We start from the raw sequence: 17929 nt of genomic DNA, 5'->3' as shown, positions 1-17929 counted from the left end.
GCTTCTAGTAATGTGACCTTATCAATTTGTCGACACTATCAGTGCTCCGCCAATTGTGCGCTCCTCGCAATTCAGCCCCTGTCGTAGTAAAAAGATATCAAGTTATGGGCTATGCAGTCCGAGGGTAAAACAACATTTCTTCAGTCTTTAAGGGGTTAAGCTCCATAAGCCATGTTGAAGTTATATCTTCCTAAGATCAGTATTAAGTCGATCAGCTGTAACGTTAGGATCTTCCACAATGTCCAATAATGAACTATCGTCAGCAAATAGAAAGGGGTATGTTACTAGACCGTCCACCATGTCATTAATGAATACAAGAAATAAGAGAGGCCCCAAAACTGAACCCTGGGGTACGCCTGCGCCGACATGACTCCAACCCGAACATTGACCATCAATAACAACTCTTTGCCTCCTCGATACGTTGATGAAGGTTAGACATCCAGGTAACAAGATATGAATGTCACTGACGAAAGATAGCAGATGCTATCTGAAACGTCTGACTGTTTCAAAATCTTATCCAGTTGCTTGAGTAATTATTTTTAGCGTATCTTTGCCTCCTCCCCTGCATAGATACCTGGTGATCATGCTGCCCCACATCCCGCACAACACCTTCTGTGGGCAGATCTGGCCCATCCAGGAAGAGGCTCGGTAAGCAGAACGTCTAATTATCATCATCATCATGTCTTGTCCCTCCAGTTCTGTATCCTCTCGTAGATCACCGTCTGTGCATGCTTGGCCAGGTTCGCAGTTCTGTTTGAGATGCTGTATGGTTTGGATGGGGGGGGGGGGGGTGCCTTATCAAACCACAGTCACTGACGAAATGCAGTGGATGCTACTTTAATGTACGTCTGGTCGACCGTTTCCAAACATATATCTAACGTTAGTAGCCTGCGCATAGCGCCTACTGCTAACCCTTTCTTAGCCCACTGAGGTATTATTTTCGGTTTGGCTGTCTGCCTCTTTGTTCGTCAGTCAGTCAGTCAGTCAGTCAGTCAGTCAGTCAGTCAGTCAGTCAGTCAGTCAGTCAGTCAGTCAGTCAGTCAGTCAGTCAGTCAGTCAGTCAGTCAGTCAGTCCGTCCGTCCGTCAGTCAGTCAGTCAGTCAGTCAGTCAGTCAGTCAGTCAGTCTGTCTGCCTGTCTGCCTGCCTGTCTGTCTGTTTGTCTGTCTGTATGTATGTCTGTTTGTATGTCTGTCCGTCTGTCCGTCTGTCTGTCTGTCTGTCTCTTTGTTTGTCTGTCTGTTTGTTTGTTTTCTTGTTTGTTTTGGCGTGGGTGTGCAAGTTTGTTCCGGCCCGGGTCCAGGGTTGGGCTAGGCGGCGGGATGTGCATGATGTGATAGCTGCTGGGGACGCTGGTTTGGTCCGGGTCCAAAGTTGTTGCCGCACGAGATTAAGGCTTGGCCGGGTTCCGGGTGCCGTGTCTCTTATGTAATATTCCATAACCACCTCATAACGTACATTTTATTCAAAACGTCGTTTGTATGTCAGGCGGGACTTGGTTACTTGGCCAGACGGGGTGAGGTCACCGTATCAAACAATGATGCCCCTATAACGTCTCAAACATATACTGTGTAGGTGTGCATATACACGTATGCGCGCTCTAGACTAGGAAAGGAAAGGAAAGTGATCTCGAACCAGTTTAGCTCAAATAAACTCAATGAACAGATGAGCCAATCTTCCACTGGTCGTGACAGAGAAGACAGACGCTATATACAGTATTTACATTGTACGGGGAAATTCCCCTAGCTCTTTTCTTCGACAAGCACAATGAACAGTGGACCACGGCTTAATGTCCTGTCCTGAGGACGGCGACCCTTTCCGGTAGCGTGCATGTTGGGTGAGCATCACAGCCGGGATCGAACCCGGGACTTTCAGTTTCAGAGGCAGGATCGCTAACAACTGGACTAAGCACGCTACCACAAGACTAGACACACTGTGCAAACCTTTACAGCAGCTAGCTCAGCTTCCGAGCCTTTTGCAGATCTTAAAAGTTGCTTTATGTAAAGACTGTTTCTTAACCTTGGCCTTCAGCTAGCAATAAAGCATTCCTGGATTTACAGACCAATTCAGTGAACATGTTAAGTACCAGATATGGAGGAGCAGTTACGCGCATTTTGACTGCCGGGCCCACAAAGATACAATCACAAACACTTGAATGCGCCAACCCTTGAGCTGCGCTTAGCCCGGAAGTAAAGAAAGCGTGCTATTTCGTAGACTGTGAAAAGCTCTTAGCTCTCGGACTGATAAAACGAGCAAACGGCGTCGACAGAACTGATCAACTGCGACAAATGGACGCGTCTTTCATGCTATCTTATGCTTAGGTCACAATTGGAAAAAGGGGCCCTGCCGGGTAGTTCCCGGGCCGTTTTTGTCACTTCCTGGCGTGACCCCTACGTGGCCCCGTGGGGCACCCTGCGGCTACCGGGCCATTTTTGGGCCCGGCGGGGACCCGACACAAATTTAACTCTGACTTAAATTCAACCCGGGCCCCGCGGACAAAACGTCGCCGTGACCTCAACGTGAGAACACCGCGAGGTACCCCTACGGGTGCCGGCAGTCCACCGGGACAAGTAATTATTTGTCTGTTTGCTTGTTTGTTTGCTTGTTTGTTTATTAATTTGCACAATAACAAAATTTATAATACGTAATACGATAAACAATAGATAAAAACAGGTTTGGGAGGAGGAAAAAGCGTATATAGCTTATACCAAGCACATTATATAGTCCTTGCTTATGAATTATAAATAATCTAGCAAAACTATACATAGAATACGATAACTATAGATAATGATAAGCAAATAATTAAGTATAGATTAAAGTTAGATAATAACTGAACATTTGACTACTACATGTTCCTTTCCTTTCCTTACTACAACAGTGGGCTATAATGGGTTTTAATGGCACTTTCAAACGCCAGGAAAATGTGATTGTTTGCATATTTATTGATATCGTGGATATCTAGTTTTTTGTCTCAGCAAAAGTCAGAAGCAGTTGCTATCCTTGTGAATTTCTTTTGGAGAGTTGTAAGAGGATGTAGAATTGCATGGTAGGCGCATCCCCAAACAATGTTACAGTAAGTTAAATATCGGTATATAAGACTGTTGCATATGATATAGTTGTGAGAATCTTTTGAGGGATGATGTATTCGATTTTCACAATAACTTCAATTCTTTCAGCTAATTGATTTTTACTTATAGCAGAGATTGGGCGTTTGAGTTTAATTTTTCATCTATTATTACCCCCAAAACGTTGGTCTGTTTCTATTAGGAACATTTTGGCCTTAATGATATCATAACTTTGATTTTTACTTCATAAAATAAGGCAATCTGTCTTTGTAGACTTTGTTTGGAACTCATTTGCTTCAAACCATGTACTTACCACATATCTTAATTAGCCAGTTGTATCTGAGAATCAAAGTTTTGTGGGAAAGGGATATGTTGGTGCCATCGCCAAAGAGTATAGAATTAACTATTGTTTTGAAACAAACCAAGTGCACAGAGCAAGTGTGTGTACTTCTTAAGACCGGGTCAAGTGTGTGACGTTACAGATCAGATGAGTAGAACTAAGGCGTAAACTTCGTATGTCGTGTTTTTTATTTAGCTCCAGTGCAGTTTTATATACCCCCGAGAGTGCCCACGAGGAGCCTGCCTGATGCCCGACCGTCGTTCGCGGGGCATTCGGCAGGGTCCCTACAACTGCCCCACCTGGATGTGATAAGCACGCGGTACCCTGTTGGACCCCACAGGGGTCACTACAAGACACCGTCAGAGCAACTGACGGGTACCTGCCGGAGACCGACAATGAAAATTTTACAAAAATGCCACCGAGTGCCCGCCGGAGCACCCCGGGACCCCTGCAGGGCAGCGTGAAGGAAACTTTTAATTGTGACCACGACAGCCGGTGCCCCCCAAACATCAGAGCCCGGCCGGGGCTACATCCCCGACGGGCACCGGCGCAATTGTGACCTAAGCATTACTGCTATAGATAGCCGTTTGCTCTTATCTGATTCCGACTTGAAGGAGCTCGGAATGTTAGTTTGATGAAGGAGAACGTATCTAGCAGTTACGACGGGAAAAGTCGGAAACCATAGCTCAACTTAAGTGGAGATCGTTATCTTAATGGTCGGCGAAGAGTGTGAAAAGTATTACGACCAGTGTGAGCCAGGGACAAGGAGAATAGCTGCAAACAAAGAACTTTCTGGCGGTGTCCATAGACAGTTTGCATTGAAATAATGGGTCATGCCTGACAAAAGTTCAAACCGCACGTGTCTACAGTAAAGACAAGTTCTTTGAACTAGCAAAGAGCTGCTGGAGCAGATTATGGCCATATCTCCCGGACGAAAATTTCTTTTAAAAAACTCAAAATTTGTTAAAACAGTGTTTGTATTCTACTACATAATACAGCGCAAGACACTCATTAAAGTAACAGGTGTATTAACCAGACTAAAACAAGCCCCACTACCTGCCCATAATATAACAGGTGTGATTATCACACAGGTACAATGCGTACTACCTGTCAACGAGATAACAGGTGTCAGCAGGTGAGATTCCTGGTTGTGTAAAAAGAAACTCCAAATATCCTAGATAACAGGTGTGTTTATCGCACAGGTACAAGACGTACTACCTGTCTATGATATAACAGGTGTGTTTATCACACAGGTACAAGGCGTACTATCAGTCGATGATATACCAGGCGTGTTTATTACACAGGTATAAGGCGTACTACCTGTCGATGCTGGTGCTTGAGTTCGTCATCCCCGTCATCATCATGACGTTCTGCTATGTCTTCATCGTGCGGAAGATATGGAAGAGACAGGTGAGGTTCTGAAAAACATATCGTGAGAAACAACTTCAGATGATTTGTTGTTGCTCTACCTGATGAACAATATGACAACCGTAGTAGCTGAAATGGGACCGAGGGTCAATTTGTGGTTTGCAGCATATATCATTTCTCATTGGTGTAAAGACAACCAAAGCAATATTAGGAGCCAAAAAGTGGAACTTAAAAAAAGACTGAAATCTTTATTGTAGTGACATTTACTAACACTGTCTAGCACATTTGTGTAATAACTTCATACTTTGAGCATTTTAAAACCGTGCAAAAAACATGCCATACGATGAACCCCTTAGTTTCGCGAGCCTACAAAAATCCCGGCGATGATTTTCAGTGAGTTCTCCCATTACAACGACGTCATATTTTTGTATCATGGACGTCGCTATACATTGTTTGAACTAATCATGTATGGAAATGACTCAATAACTTGGCTTTCAAAGTCCGACTTTCGGGCCTTGATATTGCTTGGATTGCCTTTAAGCAAGCAACACATATTTGACTATAGCTAATTTGTTCAACATAAACCTTCGACTGCAAAGTATTATGATCACATTACTAGTATACCATTGGTAAGAAAGCATGTAAAATATCACACGTATTCCCTTTTATTTATTTCATTTTTCGTAGGTTCCCGGCTTCCGAACTGACGAACAGAACCAGAGCATCATGCGCTCCAAGCGGCGGAGTGTTCGCCTGCTCGTGGTGGTGCTCGTGCTCTTCGTGCTGTGCTGGGGTCCGTACCATGGATATTCCGTCGCCCGGGACTACTTTCCTTACAGCCTATCGAAGAACAAGCTGAACCTCCCCATCTTCTACGTGGTCGAGGCCCTGGCTATGGGAAATAGCATGATCAACACCGTGGTCTACATCGCCATGAACGACAGCATCAAGAAGTACATCAAGAAGATCCCCAGAAGCTGCAAGGCCGCGTGGGATGCGAGACAAAACCGCAAGGTGGCGCCTGCGAACGCCAGACGGAGAGGCGACGCTGAGATGAACGCCAGAAAAAACCCTCTGCTGGTTTCCACCATATTCAGACCTGTGCGTGTGGACGCCTTCGTCCAGGAGTCTCGATCAACCCACGTGTGAAGCGAAGAGACTGCCCAGTCCTTTCAGAATATTTTTGATTCTACAAGAAATATTATTCTAATACCCAGAGTGATTATACCTATAGTATCGTTTAATATGATAGTATCATGCTGATCTGTCCAGTTATGATGAGACGCCATAATGATCTAGGCTGGAGTTTAGCCTTGTTAGGGCCCTGTCACACTTGTGCGTATATTCAAGGGCGCGTGAGTTGCGCATTAACATTTTTTTTTGGTTTTATATAAGTAAGGTTTACGGGGGAAAAGTTGTTTTCTACTTCGACCCACCGTTGTACAGCCTAGTGATCGAACCTAAGAAATCACTTATTCGTAACCCTAACCCTAAACCAAAAACATGTTAATACGCAACTCAGGCGGACTTGTATATACGCACAAGTGTGACAGGGGCTTTAGCTTTGGCCCAGTCGAAACGTCCGCTAGCCGCCAACAAGACTGGGCGCCGTTACCATTCAAACGATTGGCTATTACTGATCTACGCAAACAATATTCGTTTACTATTCTAGGCATGTAGATTGTACAGGCAACAGAAGACACGAATACTGTACATCACCGAACCTTCCTTTCACAACTATTTGTAATTATATGCATGCAGCATTTGCAAAAATGCCAGATACGCGTACCTACAGGCTCTAATACGAACCGGAAAAGAAATGTATCGTCTTATTTTGTGAATTTGTGACAAAGTGTCTAGTTTTGTACTGTAACTGATGCTATCCAAGACATTCCAGTTCGATCAGATGTATATGCAACAATGTGTGCCTGTTGGTTTCTGCTCTATTCAGTGATTTTGATCGGAGTGTTGCGTCTTTATAAGCTGTTTGCTTGTTTGACTCAATAAATAGGTTTTCCATATGTAGATTTACTGATCTTCTGTTATATTTTCCGAATCCCGAATAAGCTACGTCCAATTCAGTAATTCAAAGATGAATTTAAACGTTCGAGTAGCTAGTAGCATAGACTACAAAAGCAACTACCTTAATCATAATTCTTAATGCATCAATCTATCATCTGAAAAACGTTAGAATTTCGTCTCTCGACTGAATGGAAACTATGATGAGAAAATTTGAGTAAAACCTCAATGCAGAAACTTCACTGGCCGCACGATGTCGCTTGTGAACCACGTTTCGCCGCAAACGTTCCATGTTCGAATATTGTGACGTAACCATGTTCGACGATTCGATGGCCTGTTCTTTGTTGTTGTTGTGGAAACGGTTTTTGTGATGCAACAACAATGCGCTCCTAGCATCATGTCATTGTAAGCAAGATTGAGCTTGACAACAACAACAGCAGGCTTCGTAGATTGTTGAATATGTTAAGTAGGACAGGGTTAGTCAGCTAGTTACTGATACCAGGCTAGGGTAAGTGTAAGGTCTGGGTATCCTCAGTCAAGAGTCTCACGACTTCAACCGCTCTGTCCTTCAAACACCCAAATGTCGTCAGAGGCGGAGCATGAGAGTATGACTGAAAGTGGGCGAGTCACGGATGGTCATAAAAGGTGTGTATGGACGTTTGATATTGGGCGTGGGCGTTAGAAAAGTAAAACTAGGTTAGGTTAGGTTAAAGAGAAAACAAGATTGGGCCATTGTGTTGGGCTGAATGTTATTCGGTTATCAGTGAACCTCTCTGTTCCTGTAGCTACCGTTTGCTAAGGTCCGCTTTACAGTCGTTTTTTGACATTGTCATCCTAGACATCGTAGTCTACTTCTCTCGTATACTATAGCTTCGCGTCCGCTTTACGTTCAATGACAGGAAGCCTAGCACGGCACCTGCTTTTCCCCGATTGCCTCGAAACTGCAGTGAACTAATCTGACACACATCCATAAATTGTGACCGTTGACACATCGGGAATTTCAGCACGGTTTATAGTTGTGAAAAAAGTATTTTTCTGATGCGAGGCACCCAGGAAAATAGCCTCTAGCAGGCTCCGCGTATCGCTGGGAAAATAGTAGAAATCGGCCAAATAGAGTGAATAGTATGCCAGGGGTAGTCCGCTATACAGGGAAGCGTAATAGGTGACCCACGACCTAAATGACCTTCAGCGCTTAGCTAATTCCTTTGTACAGATAATCGGGGGATTAATTTGATGCCCTTTTTTGAGGCCGACTCCCGACAGGCTCCGTGGGTCGCCTATTGAGCTTCCCTGTATAGCGGACTACCCTTGGCATACTATTCACTCTATTTGGCCGATTTCTACTATTTTCCCAGCGATCCGCGGACCCTGGTAGAGGCTACCAGGAAAAGGGCATGACAGCTCGGGTTTACAGTGGAGACTTTTGAATGACCTCAGGTGACACCAAATGGAACACACGTTCGGTTCGAATTATGTCAGATCGAACACGGTAACACACGTGGTTGTCGCCTGTGTGAAGTTTCGCTTTACACTAGACTCGAAGTCTTGCAGATCTCCTAAAAGAGTTCATCCCAAAGCCGTCATGCATGACAGTAGAACACACTTTCCAATAGTGCTGCGTACCTAAACGTAACATCAGGTACAGGTACAGGTACCGGTACAGAGGTTTAGGCACAGGTCCGGACCTGTACCTGAACAATTTGAAAAATTAAAATGTGCTTTTCTGAACTGTTTTCAGCTTGTCAGTACCTTTATTCAAAGAACTTAACTAGGTTTTCTACCGCCAAACTTCCCTGGCCTTGCTATCAAAACTCCCGGCCTGCCTGATCTGAATGATCTGTTGCATATCAGTTACGCTGTTCAAAGGTGTCCTGACTTTGGTCACGTTTGGTGTTGCATGAGGTCAGGAGATCAGTCACAAAATAAGCAAATACTTGGTGTAAATTTATATCGGTACAGTACCGGTACTTCATGATCCGGTATTTTGGACCTGTACCTAATCAGTTTTTACGGTACAGTACCGGTACGCAGCATTACTTTCCAATGTGTCCACCCGGTTGTTTCCTGACCCCGTAGCTCCAGCACATCCGACAGTAGTATGGACGGTGACACCGCACAGTGGGAGTGTAGGCGGTACGGGTACATCCTGAAGGAAACACTGGGGACAGGTTCATTTGGTGTGGTCCGACTGGCGGCGACTGACAACCGCAGGCTGGTAGAGGACGGCAAGATAAAGGGCCACGAAATGGTGCGTTCAGTGATGCATAACGTTTATCTATTTTTCTATTTATTGGTTCAGCATGTACATGCCGGGGCTGCCCAACTAGCCGGAGCCTATTACTTAGGGTGAACCCATGTGCGGTCATAGGACTGTAGGTTTGGGACCATCTCACACCGGGGCATGCCCCTACTCTTTTTCGAAAGGTGTGGTGGGTTCTTTTACGTGCGCGGGGTGTGGCTCTCCTCAAACACGGGACCTCCATTTAACGCCCTATCCGAGGGACGTCCCTAACAGTAGATGATCATGAGCTAGGTACTCATTTACGCCTGAGTGAAGTGAGGAAAGTCGTGCTTTTCCCAAGGGCACCGTCGGGGGTAATGTTAATAAAGCTTTCAGCATCTTTTCCATACAACTTACATTGCTTCGTTGACAACGGTATATGTTGAACATTCACATCACGCCAGTACACGCTAGAACTTCAATACTAAATGTAGGTTCTAGAAATGCAACTTTTGTAGGTTTTCTTCCACTAAAGAATTGTACGGTATTATGTTGTTGCGATGGTTACCCTAAGCTAGGACCAAGAACGGCATAGCAGCGCACCTATCGGAGATCTTGTGTACTTCCGGACCGATAGTGAGCACCCCTAATTTTGACGACACTCAAGGGCGCAGAGCCAACATTGTTCTTGGCGTAACAACATGGCATAGCAAAAACAAATATGTAATGAAAAATAAATTATTCTCCAACTCAAAGAATTTTCGACCGAATCTCTCGGTCATCATCAGCTATCTGACCAAAGTGCTGTACACACGTGATTTTTTCCGTACGTGTGACGTCATCACTGGGTCAAAGTTCGCCGGAAGTCGGTGCCACCCCCGTCCCGGTTGAGAGAAGGTTGGTGAGTAAATGTCTTTGAGTTGGAGAATAGCTTATTTTTCAATATGTAATTTACCAACCCTGACGAGCTTTCCATCCTCCCGAACAGGCCCGCTACCGCTCAGTAATGTTACCTCCCATAGCGGCCCTGCCCTTTCAAGCCTGTAAAACCGTATTTGGCGACGTTACTGACATTTTCTCATGAATAATTCACGAGGTTGCCCTATTTGGCACAAACAGCCATTATTTTTGCTCTGAACCCAAAGTAGCGATGTAAGACGTAACCTGATTGGTTGATAGCATCATTTGTGCTTTTACTCTAGATGAGCTTAAGCCAACCATCTGATTGACTGAAAACTGTTTTGGTGGTAAAGTCGCCAGAAGCTATTTTACAGGCTTGAAAGGGCAGGGCCGCTATGGGAGGTAACATTACCGAGCGATAGTGGGCCTGTTCGGGAGGTAGTGGAGCTTTCATGCCAACAACCAAATGGTTGCCCTCTCATATGGCTAGAGTTGACCAAGCTAAATTGCATTAGCCATTCTTCGCAAACATGGGCTTGGCTTTGATCTACAGGTGGCGATAAAGATCCTCCATAAGAAAGCCCTCCAGCAAAAGGAGACAGACAAGCATTTTGTCCAAAGGGCCCTCAAGCGGGAAGTCGAAATACTACACCGCCTTGACCATCCACACGTGGTAAGTAGCTATTCTGTGCAGTTGTATTACACTAAGTTAAACTAAGATGAATGTAACGTTAACGTTACATATCTATAATGAAATCAATGTGATAATGAAATCAAACTGACGGTAACCGGTTGTTTCGCTACATTGCCAGTTCACTACAGTTGCTTTCACTACATGGCATAAGTTGTGTCGCTACATGGCACAAAGTTCTTTCGCTACATGGTACAAGTTCTTTCGCTAAATGGTATAAGTTCTTTCGTTACATTTGAATGTTATTTCTCTAGATTGATTAGTAACATTGTAAATGGTTTTACTACAAACAATCACGTATGAAAATCATCGGACTCAGACCTTCATGCGGCCGAAAAATTTGTCCTATTACGTTTTCCGCTGACAATTCGTAAGTGTTTGTAGTAAACCCATTTCTAATGTTACTAGTCTATCTAGAGAAATAACATTCAGATGTAGCGAAAGAACTAGTCTTATACCATGTAGCGAAAGAGCTTGTACCATGTAGCGAAAGAACTTTGTGCCATGTAGCGAAAGAACTTTGTGCCATGTAGTGAAAAGTACTATAGCGAACTGACAATTAAGCGAAACAACCTGTAACCAAACTGACAGTTAGATTCTCCCGCCAACCTTACAGATCTACCTTTTCGACTATTTTGAGACACCGGACCGGAAGTACCTGGTGCTTGAGTACGCCCAGGAGGGCCAGCTCAGCGTGTTCGTTCGGCGGTACCGGGTGGGGAGGGGCGTCGGTCTGCCCGAGAACGTGGTGTGCCGCTTCACCAACCAGCTGGTGGACGGGCTGCAGTATGTACACAGGCAGGGCATCGTGCACAGGTCAGGACGGGATTTTCTCATACGGAGAGCCTCCTCCGCGGCCTCTGTTCACTCTCCTGAAAGCAGAGCCCCCATCGCTCGATTCGTCACCTCGCTCTGCTCTTTAGCCCCGGTATAGACACGGTTCTGGCGACGTTACTGACAGTTGCTCATGAATAATTAATGAGCTATCCTTATTTGGCACAATTTGGCGGTTAGTTTGTTCTGAACCTAAAGTAACGATGTGAGATGTAACCTGATCGGTTGATAGCTTCCCAGCGCTTTTCCTCTAGATGAGGTTTAGCAAACTCTCTGATTGGCTGAAGCTGTTTTGGTGGCGACGTCGCCAGAACCGTGTCTACCGGGGCTAAAGAGCAGGGCCCCTACGAGGGCGAGCTAACGAATCGAGCGATAGGGGCTCTGCTTTCAGGAGGGTGCCTCTGCTAAATCAGGCTGAAGTTTCCACTAAGTTGTGGACGTGGTCTCTAGCCAGCTGTCATCCAATCGGAGAATCGTATTTACCTAATGAAAACATTTAGATTATTCTACAATTGGCTTCTTACAAATGGCCGACAGCTAGTTAAAGGTCGTGCCCATAAAAGTAGAAACCTTTGCCCTGTTTAGCAGACTCTCCCAAAGGAATATTGTATAGGTTGCGAAAGAGAATGGTGAACTGTTGTCTGTGATAGAGCTTGAGAGATTCGAGCACTGTTTACCATCGATGTTCAATGATTTTACCAAGGATCAAATATGTTTGTCCTTAGCTTAGGTGAACCGTAACAGTGAAAACAGACATAATCATGTTGTCAGTTGATTTTTTTTCTTCATCTGTTCCAGGGATCTTAAAGACGAAAACATTCTCCTAGATAGAAAATTCAACGTCAAGATTTCGGGTAAGCACTTGAGGCTGAGGTTTGATTCACCAAAGGTATCAAAAGCTCCATGTTATGTCTCTACCAAGGGACCAGGATGACGATAGAAATAAACCATTATCATATTATTATAGAAATAGACAGAAGTTTCTCTGCTTGCTTTATTTTCTACCGATGAAATTGCTTGATCTTCCCCAAGCTCTCCACAATTTCCATAATCTTCACCGCTTTTCAGTTCTTCCAACTTCCAGCCATCCACCCTCCCTCATATGACGTTACTGACAGTTGCTCATGAATGATTAAAGAGCTATCCTTATTTGGCACAATTTGGCGCTTAATTTGTTCTGAACGTAAGGTAACGTATGTGAGACGTAACCTGATTGGTTGATAGCTTCCCAGCGTCCTTTGCGCTTTTGCTCTAGATGAGGTTTAGCAAACCCTCTGACTGGCTGAAGCTGTTTTGGTGGCGACGTCGCCAGAACCGTGTCTACCGGGGATAAAGAGCAGGGCCCCTACGCGAGCGAGCCAACGAATCGAGCGATAGGGGTCCTGCTTTAAAGAGGGTGATTTCCAGCATATTAGGATAAAATCCTCAACTCTGCGTTCAAAATGTGTTTGGTTTCGTCATTTGTAGATTTCGGCTTTGCCACGGAGCTGACTAAAGGTTACATGCGTGACTACGGACCAATGAAACGTCTGGAAACGTTCTGTGGTTCTATGGAGTACATGGCTCCCGAAATCCTCCGCTCCGAACCCTACAACGGTGTGCTGGCGGACATATGGAGTCTGTATGTATACTTATTTCTGTGGCTAGTAGTTGCTAACTGGGAGACCTCGGTTACAAATCCTGGGGAGGGGCCCGTGTTCGAGGAGGTGCCTCTAGGTGAAGGGCTAGCAACCTCGGCCCTAGCAATATTTGCCCTCTAAAATATATCCTGCTACTGAAACAGCGAGAAAACTTGCTGCCCTATGTGTCACTGCAAGGGTCTGAACGAATAAACGGACGATATATGACATGTGTAAAATCTCAACAATCACTAGCTACAATGATGTGCCAAAGGCAAAGGCTCAAATAGTCAAACGTTGCGCATTTCGTCCCAATGGTAGTACACAAGACTGTCAACATATTGTAGCATATTGGAGGGGGGGGGGGGTCCTGAGACAAGAAAACAGTTAGAGATTCAAAATGATGTACAGATCACTAGCTACAATGGTATGCCAAAGGCAAAAGCTTAACTAGTCAAGAGTTGCGCATTTCGTCCCAATGGTAGTATACAAGACTGTCAACGTATTGTAACATATTGGAAGGGGAGAGGGGGGGTGGTCCTGAGACAAGAAAACAGTCAGAGATGCACAAAAAGATGCACAGACTGTCTCGTTCTGTGAGAATGATCGTACATGATGATTAGTTGATTGAATGTTCATGTACAGAGGGGTTGTGATATACAGTGAGGATGACCGTACTTGGTGATAACAGTTGACTGATTCTTCATGTACAGAGGAGTCGTGTTTTACACGATGCTGGCCGGAGTGAGACCGTATAACGTATCGACAAACTGGGACAGGGAGGTGAGGAGGGAAATGTTGCTGCAGAAAATGGAGGAACCGCTAGACTTCAGCAGGAGCATACATCTGTCAGAAGGTACCTGTGATATGAGATTAGACTGGTTGGGATGTACAGTATAAGAAAGTTTATTTGCAAGTTCATGCAAGACTAATTGCGAAGTACATGGTAGAGGGGACAAACATGTGACACTGATTGACGTCGTTGCAACAAGAGACATCTCACAATACCAGTGTCGGCTATAGGTCACACTCCAGTAATGGCGCAGGCGCAGAAGGCCCACTTTTAGCCTATAGATAGGTTTGGTACCCTTGGTAAAAGAAGCTGTAAAGGGGGCTTTTTCTAAGATGTGTTGGTATTTTGGAGCTGACTGTTACAGGTATGGGTTTCTACCTTCCTAATCTGTTAAAAAATCAGACTTTCATCCATGTTTGTGGTGTCTGTGGGCAGTAAAAGTATGGTGTTTTTGTGTGATTATCAGGTAGAGAAGGAGGTCAAAGGTCAATTTTTGTAAACATGGCCGGATTCGTAGGGGTTGTGCCGATTAGAAAGTTGAAATTATGTTCTAGATTGAAACTTGCCAATGCATGTTTTTCATGGACTAAAACTCAGGTAGGTGACTTTTGACAGACTCTTTCTTACATGATTACCATGTATTAGATAGCAATTCTTGACTACTGTCTTGTGGCCTATATCTAGACAAGTTGGGTTTGACGTCTTTTTTTGGACGCGAAAGAAGACAAAAAACGCCCCACTTTTTCTATAATTTGTGGCTAATGAAATTTATAGCTTCCAAAGACGTATAGATAACGTCCCGTATGGCGTTTTCTGGAAAGAAGGGTGCAAATTAAAAGTTGATTATACATGTCATAATGTTACTTTTGCCGCAGATGCCAAATACCTAACCAGGAAGATCTTACAAGTGGACAAGAAGAGGCGGCCCAGTCTGAAGCGTATCAGCGCCTATTCCTGGATGCGGGGAGCCTACGCTTGGGAAGGTACTGTTCTAGAAAATGTGCAGGAGTTCAGAGAGCACTATCAGGATTTGGGGAGTGACACCTGGTCGAGCTGTAATGCCGAGAATATCCGCCAGGTGGATGATGAAGAGACAGTCAAGTCGTCTGAGGGAGAGACGCCAAATAGTGATGTGGACAGTTTCTCCTCACTGGTAGGACCTGGTTTGGATTCAGACCTGGATGGACGGAAAGCACCTTCTCCGTTATACATGACTCCAGGGGAACTCAGTCAGGATGAACCCACGGACGCGTCTGCAAACTCTCCTAATGGCAGACACCCAAGACGTCGGCGGGAACGTGCCAGGTTGGACAAGACGTCGGGTGGAAACATCTCAAAAGAACCTACTTACGTTGAGGCCAAACAGTTGAAGAAAAAATTTCATGACAAAACGGAATCTCCGGATCAAAAACAGAGGCGAGGTGCAAAGCGCAACACCAAGCAAAACAGGAGAAAGCCCGAGACAGGAAAGGCGAAGGAGAAAGATGCCACAGTTACAACTACTGACAAACAAGTCTCCGAGAAAGAATCCAACAAACAAAGCAAGCCATCTGACGATGGGACTAAGGGGAAGATAAAAATGGCACCGTCGAGTGATGGACAAGGAAACCACGTCTCATCTGAAAACAGAACGAACATCAAGAGAAGAGCACCCCGTAGGCAACAGACAAAACAACTAGCAGAAAATAACGCACATAAAGAAATGGACGAGCCCTTCGCCGAAGATCACGCTACGGTCACGCGGAAGGATCGTGGAAATACTTTAAAGAAGAAGACAAACCGTCTTGGCGATGGAAAGCGCTTTCAGACAAAGAAAGCTCCATTCCGCACTGCTATCAAATCTCCAGTCCTTACTTCTGTCGAAGCTCCAATCCGCACTGCAGTCGAAAGCGTCCAGGGTGATTATGAGTATAGCGACGACTTCGAAGAAGATTCTGAAGAAACTGCGTCAAGTCTTAAGACCAAAGATCACAAGACAGGAGGAGATCAGCTGATGGCGAAACGAGATGAAAAAGTCCAGCGCCGAGAGAAACCTGTTCCGAAAAAGCGTGAAGAACGTCCCCAAAATATGACGACAAAGAACAAACGACCCCAAAAGACGACGACAAAGAACAAATGTGCCGTAAAAACAGCTCTCTCTTCCATCAAGAGAGACTCAACGTCCACTAAACAAGCAACGGGAAGGCAGCACTGGTCCGCAAAGGCACGGGTCGTTCAAGAGGTAGGGAGCGACCACGCTTCACCATTTTACTCCAAGCAGAGAGATGCTTCTCCCGAAAGACCCTCCCCGCCTCCGGAGATGTTGATGAAAGTTGTGGACGAAAACATAGAAGAACAAATATCCGATGGAGATGCGTCGTCCTTCGACCTGGAAGAAAAGGAGGCCCCGCCGAGCGCTGCAGTTCCGTTCAAGGTTGAAAGAGGGAGCGCTGATCGCGTCTGTGCTGGGACGAAAAGTAGCAAAAAAGGGGTGCGCTTGACAGGGAAAAGGAGCGAGGGTGCCGCCGTCGGTAGAAGGAATATCCACACTCGAGACCGCAAGGCGAGAAAGAAATTCGGCAGTCAAAGAGGGAATCGCGTCGAGAAGGTGAGAGTAGGCGGTATGCTGCCACCGATAGACGCCAGTTGGAAGGCGGGCCAGTTAGTCGGCCAGATCCCGTCGACGGACACCAAACCCGCCGGCGATGCTCAACGGCCCCGACAAACGCCCCACCCAAGAACGGGAAGGATCCAAACGAGGAAAAGGAGTCCTGATGACATTGGGGGAAACGAGAGAAACCGACTGATAGATTTTCAACCATAGATTTTCAAAACAATATCATCAATATACATATCACAAAATTTGTACATGTGATGAGTCTACACATGCAAATTTCATGAAAAAAAAGGGGAAAACGTCACAGTGATTCGTCACAGTTGATTCAAACACAAGTCAAGTTCAAGAAGTGGCAAGAAACTCAATAAAACAGTACAGGAGTATTAAGATTATGTGGTTTCTATGTTAGTCCTGTCGCAAGTGAATAATCTAGATGAAGATTAATATGAAGATGTAAGTAACGCTACCTTCTCAATAACCTGAATTCCCGAACCACACAATATAATTTAAATGGTTTATTCACAGATTGACACACAAGAAACCCAAAATAACATTGCTGCCAATGACCTTATTGTACAACAGGCTGAATAACGTAGTCTTGAAATCCACAAGAATAATACAGACATGTAATACTGGGATAATCATACAAAATATCATTCAAACTGAATATCAAGAATAACAGTATATACAATCTACTCTCCAAGCAAAGGTACGATCCGGGGTATTTTCGACGTATTTTCGCGGTATTTTATACGTCTTTCTACTTTTCCGTTTTAAGTAGAAAGACGTATAAGATACCGCGAAAATACGTCGAAAATACCATGGATCTTACCTCTGCTTGGAGAGTATATACAATCAGGTGTTCACACGAAAGATTGTGTATGACGTACAAATATCCACTTTAACCTATTTTTCGACAAACAAAAGTTAATAAATGACAGGCTCTATTCACGACAGTCAACATTCTGAAGCATGTTTATGACGCCTGTACGAAGGAGAATTCAATCACACAAAACCTAGCACAAATTAAACCCATTTCAACGAGATGTCATAAAACCATTAGACATTTAGATTACTGTGCAAACTCAAAGAGAGGCGACGGAAGCAAATATTTTCTTTTGTCCCCAGCAAATATGTTATTTCAACAATAAGTGTCTAACTTGAGTTACGGTTGGCTACAGACATAACAATACCATATACCTCTAATCATACAATTACTTGATGTTAGTAACAACAACTAGTATCATTCCCTAGAAACACATCTCTCGTATCAAATTCGCCATCTTTGTTTGTTGTAATGCGTACGAACCCTCTCGACATTTGCCATGCCACCAAAGGACGTGGTCGCCAGGCTTATCTGAATCACATGTGTAGTTTTTGTTAATCATTACACTCAGTTCCCGTTGTGTTAGTAGTGGGGGAGATATCTTTGCTTAGCTCCAACCCTCCGCAGGGTTTCTTAAGATATACAGGTGTATTCTGAAG

The 17929-nt window shown here is 44.6% G+C and overlaps 2 protein-coding genes across 2 annotated transcripts in view; both read left to right on the top strand.

Moving 5' to 3' along the window:
- The window catches only part of LOC136437523 (prokineticin receptor 1-like), a 33343-nt gene extending 26547 nt beyond the window's left edge, over positions 1-6796 (top strand). The window contains exons 4-6 of the mRNA XM_066432139.1: positions 571-648; positions 4708-4813; positions 5459-6796. Of these exons, the coding sequence (XP_066288236.1) occupies positions 571-648; positions 4708-4813; positions 5459-5920 (646 nt within the window). The 3' untranslated portion in view covers positions 5921-6796. The remainder of the gene's footprint in view (positions 1-570; positions 649-4707; positions 4814-5458) is intronic.
- Positions 6797-10017: 3221 nt separating this feature from the next.
- On the top strand, positions 10018-16713 carry LOC136437522 (serine/threonine-protein kinase MARK2-like). The gene is made up of 7 exons (XM_066432137.1): positions 10018-10050; positions 10465-10584; positions 11219-11418; positions 12235-12290; positions 12904-13057; positions 13769-13911; positions 14724-16713. The coding sequence occupies exons 1-7, from the start codon at positions 10018-10020 to the stop codon at positions 16649-16651; spliced, it is 2634 nt and encodes an 877-aa protein (XP_066288234.1). The 3' UTR covers positions 16652-16713.
- Positions 16714-17929: the final 1216 nt, after the last annotated feature.

Source organism: Branchiostoma lanceolatum, chromosome 6, assembly GCF_035083965.1.
Source record: "Branchiostoma lanceolatum isolate klBraLanc5 chromosome 6, klBraLanc5.hap2, whole genome shotgun sequence".
Lineage (NCBI taxonomy): Eukaryota > Metazoa > Chordata > Leptocardii > Amphioxiformes > Branchiostomatidae > Branchiostoma > Branchiostoma lanceolatum.
The sequence above is the reverse complement of the archived record's forward strand: the minus strand, read 5'-3'. Positions and strand labels throughout refer to the sequence as shown.